Source organism: Fulmarus glacialis, unplaced genomic scaffold (genome assembly GCF_000690835.1).
Source record: "Fulmarus glacialis isolate BGI_N327 unplaced genomic scaffold, ASM69083v1 scaffold25567, whole genome shotgun sequence".
NCBI lineage: Eukaryota > Metazoa > Chordata > Aves > Procellariiformes > Procellariidae > Fulmarus > Fulmarus glacialis.
In genome coordinates this window covers 1,565-4,491 of record NW_009224157.1, presented here as the reverse complement: position 1 = coordinate 4,491, position 2,927 = coordinate 1,565, and the positions used below count along the sequence as shown (strand labels likewise).

The 2,927-nt window shown below is 60.7% G+C and overlaps 1 protein-coding gene across 1 annotated transcript; it reads right to left on the bottom strand.

The window, feature by feature from the left end:
• Positions 1–411: 411 nt before the first annotated feature.
• LOC104079892 (palmitoyltransferase ZDHHC5) lies at positions 412–2,426 on the bottom strand (the record flags this gene model as incomplete). Its single annotated transcript, XM_009582074.1, has 6 exons — positions 412–544; positions 651–742; positions 1,234–1,336; positions 1,450–1,622; positions 1,737–1,894; positions 2,305–2,426. Coding segments are annotated over 6 exons (781 nt in total), but the record flags the coding sequence as incomplete, so codon positions are not given.
• Between the last annotated feature and the right edge of the window lie 501 nt (positions 2,427–2,927).

The window sequence follows — 2,927 nt, the reverse complement described above, 5'->3', positions numbered from 1 at the left end:
GGAGGATCAGAGGGGTGCCAAGGCCTCAGCCCTCCCCTCGGCAGGCAGGGAGCGGGCAGCAGCATTTAAGGGGGCTCTCACTGCCTCCCGGGCCATCCAACATACTGAGTGCTTGAAGGCGGCACGTGCCTCAGGTGCTGGGAAGTGCTGAGGAAGGGGGACCTCCAAAGGATGCTGTGAGGGGGAAGGACAGGACGGGGAAGGGCAATGGAGGGTGTAAAGCCTCATGTGGTCGCTGCCGCATGGGAGGGACATGGTTTCCGTCCCGTGGGGACACAGAACAAGACAACACGGAGGGGGATGGGGAATGTGACAAGGCTCCCTCGGTTCTTTACTCACGGATGCAGCCTTGCACCCCTGGGCTCCATGGAGGGCCTCAACACAGGGACCGCTAATCCCCACCTTCCTCACCTTCGTCCTCTTCAGCTCTGTCTGGATACCGTTGTCCATGATCTTGACAGTGATTTGACCATCTGACACCTCAGGCCGCAAGAAGGGGGGTCTCACCAGCACCGTCTGCTCAGCCTTCGGGCGCCCGAGGTACCTAGAGAGAGGGGTGGGAGGAAGGTCAAGGCCTGGAGCTCGGGATGGGGCAGTTTGCCCGCGTGTTGCAGGGCTGGGGGGGCACTGCCGTGCTGTGCCAGGCTCACCTTGGGGCTGGGGAGCTGCAGAGGACCCGGCTGACGTTCTTACAGCAACCGTTGGTGAAGGGGTTGACACCACCACGGAACTTGCCCGTCACCTGCGGGATGAGGAGCATCGCAGCGTATTGGGGTGGGCAGGGACCTCGGGAGGTCTCTGGTCCAGCCAGCCAGATCAGGTTGCTCAGGGTTTGTCCAGCTCACTCATGAAAATCTCCAAGAACAGAGATACCTGGACATACTCCCCCTTTTCCAGGTCCCTGTTCCAGTCTTTTATGTCTAACTGGAAGTGGCCTTGTTTCAAGTTGTGCCCGTTGCCTCTTGCCCTCCTAAGAAGAGCCTGCCCGGCTCCATCCTCTCTACAGCCACCCCTAACAGGAGCAGCAAAGATCCCCCATCTCCAGGCTGCACAGATGAGGTGCTCTCAGCCTCCCCTCACAGACCTCTTGTGCTCTAGCTCCCAACCAGCTCAGTGGCCTTCCCTTGCCTCAATCCAGCCTGTCCATGTCTGTCTTGTCCCGGGGAGTCCCAAAACGTATCCAGATGTGGCCTGACAGGAGCCAGCAGCCCTGCACCAGCCCCACAGGCATACCTGTTCGTTGGTAGTACGGCCCCTCGCCACGAGCACCACGTGGAACCCCGTAAGGCCAGCGACGGGAATGAAGAATAAGCCGGCCACGCACATCACCACCATACTATCAGCAGATAGCTAAGGAAGAGCCGTAGCCCTGCTCCACAGCACGCTGTCCCCAGCCCCACCAACGCCCTCCCTGCCTCGGCCCTGCTCCTGCAGCCTCGCAAAGGATACGTGACCGCCATGCGGACGCCGGAGAGCTCTTCCACCTGGTAGAGGACGTAGAGCAGGCCAAAGCCAAACACCCCCATGATATGCGTGGTGAGTGACAGCAAGAATAGGAAGAAGTAACGGTAATTGCGCCGCCCGATGCAGTTGTTGACCCAGGGGCAGTGATGGTCAAACTCCTGTCAGTGGGGAGAAGACACAGTGAAGGGCTTGGCTGCCAGGGCTCCCTGCCTGCACTATGTATGAAACTCTATGTCGAAATGAAGAGGCATCGAGACCCGGCAGTTCCTCACCTCCACACAGTTGTCGCAGACGCTGCAGTGGGAGCAGCGCGGCGGCCGGTAGAAGCGGCAGGTCGCACACCATTTCATGCGCACCTGAATGCCCTTGATCTCCACCGTCTTGTAGAGCGGGGCTCGGAAGTCGTCCTCCTTGTCTTCATCCTCCTCAGCTGACAGGGAAACCCCAGCACAGCCGCGCATCAGGGCATGGGGGAAGGCAACGCCAGGGCCCAGCCAGCCTTTTGCCCATCCTGACACCCTGCCCATCTCACCTGGCACACGGACCAGCCAGGGACCCCCAAACACAGGTAGAGGCAGGGGAGCTCTCCCAGGCCCTGAGCCCCAGGTACCCAATATGGGGTGCCAGGATTTACGCTGCTTCCGCCATCTGGTCCTACAGGCTGCGAGCTGAACCCAGAGCTACCATCCCCATAGCGTGTGTCATCACCCAATCCCACCCCGGCAGGGCAAGGAGGGCTTTCCTCAAGCCTTTTGGGATCAGGTAATCCTCTTTACCTCGGAGGAAGGGTGGAAGGAGGTAGCTCTATCCGAGACACTTCCCAAGCAGAGCCAGACTCACCTCGCGGGAATATGCCTGGGTCCATGAAGGTGGCCATACTGAAGTTGGCCAGCACAAAGAGGAAGACGACGGCATTGTAGACAGGAATGACTGGGGAGATGTACAGGCTGAGCCCCGGGCATCTGCAGGCACAAAAGCAGTGAGACCCCCAGGCCCTGTCCCACAGGTCACTCTTCCGGTGCTTCCCGCTCCGCCTCGCATCGCCTCCCTGCTGGCCCCGCTCCCGCAGAGCCCCAGGCAGGTGTCACCAAGGCCCAACGGTGCCCTCAGAGCAAGCGAGGGCCGACCAGGCACCAACTGCCCCCTCCGAGCCCCACAGCCGTCCCTGTAAGCCATTACTGCTGTGCTCAGTGGTGGCCTGGCTGGGAAGTCCACGTTCCCCGCTCTTGGGCTGTATTTTCAGGCTCCTGCCCAGGCAGGAAGCTGTGGAGGTTCCCTGCCATCAACCTTCCTTTCGCTCTCACCCAGTGCCCTCCCCTAAACTGGAGCTATACCCAGGCCAGCGTGACCTAGAGTGTGTTCAGCCACCTTCTGCAGACCAGCCTACCCCCAAGCCCTGGGGAGCAGCCGTGGAGGGCTGGTGCGGGAAGCGCTCTGGTAAATCATCACAGAGCAAAACCACC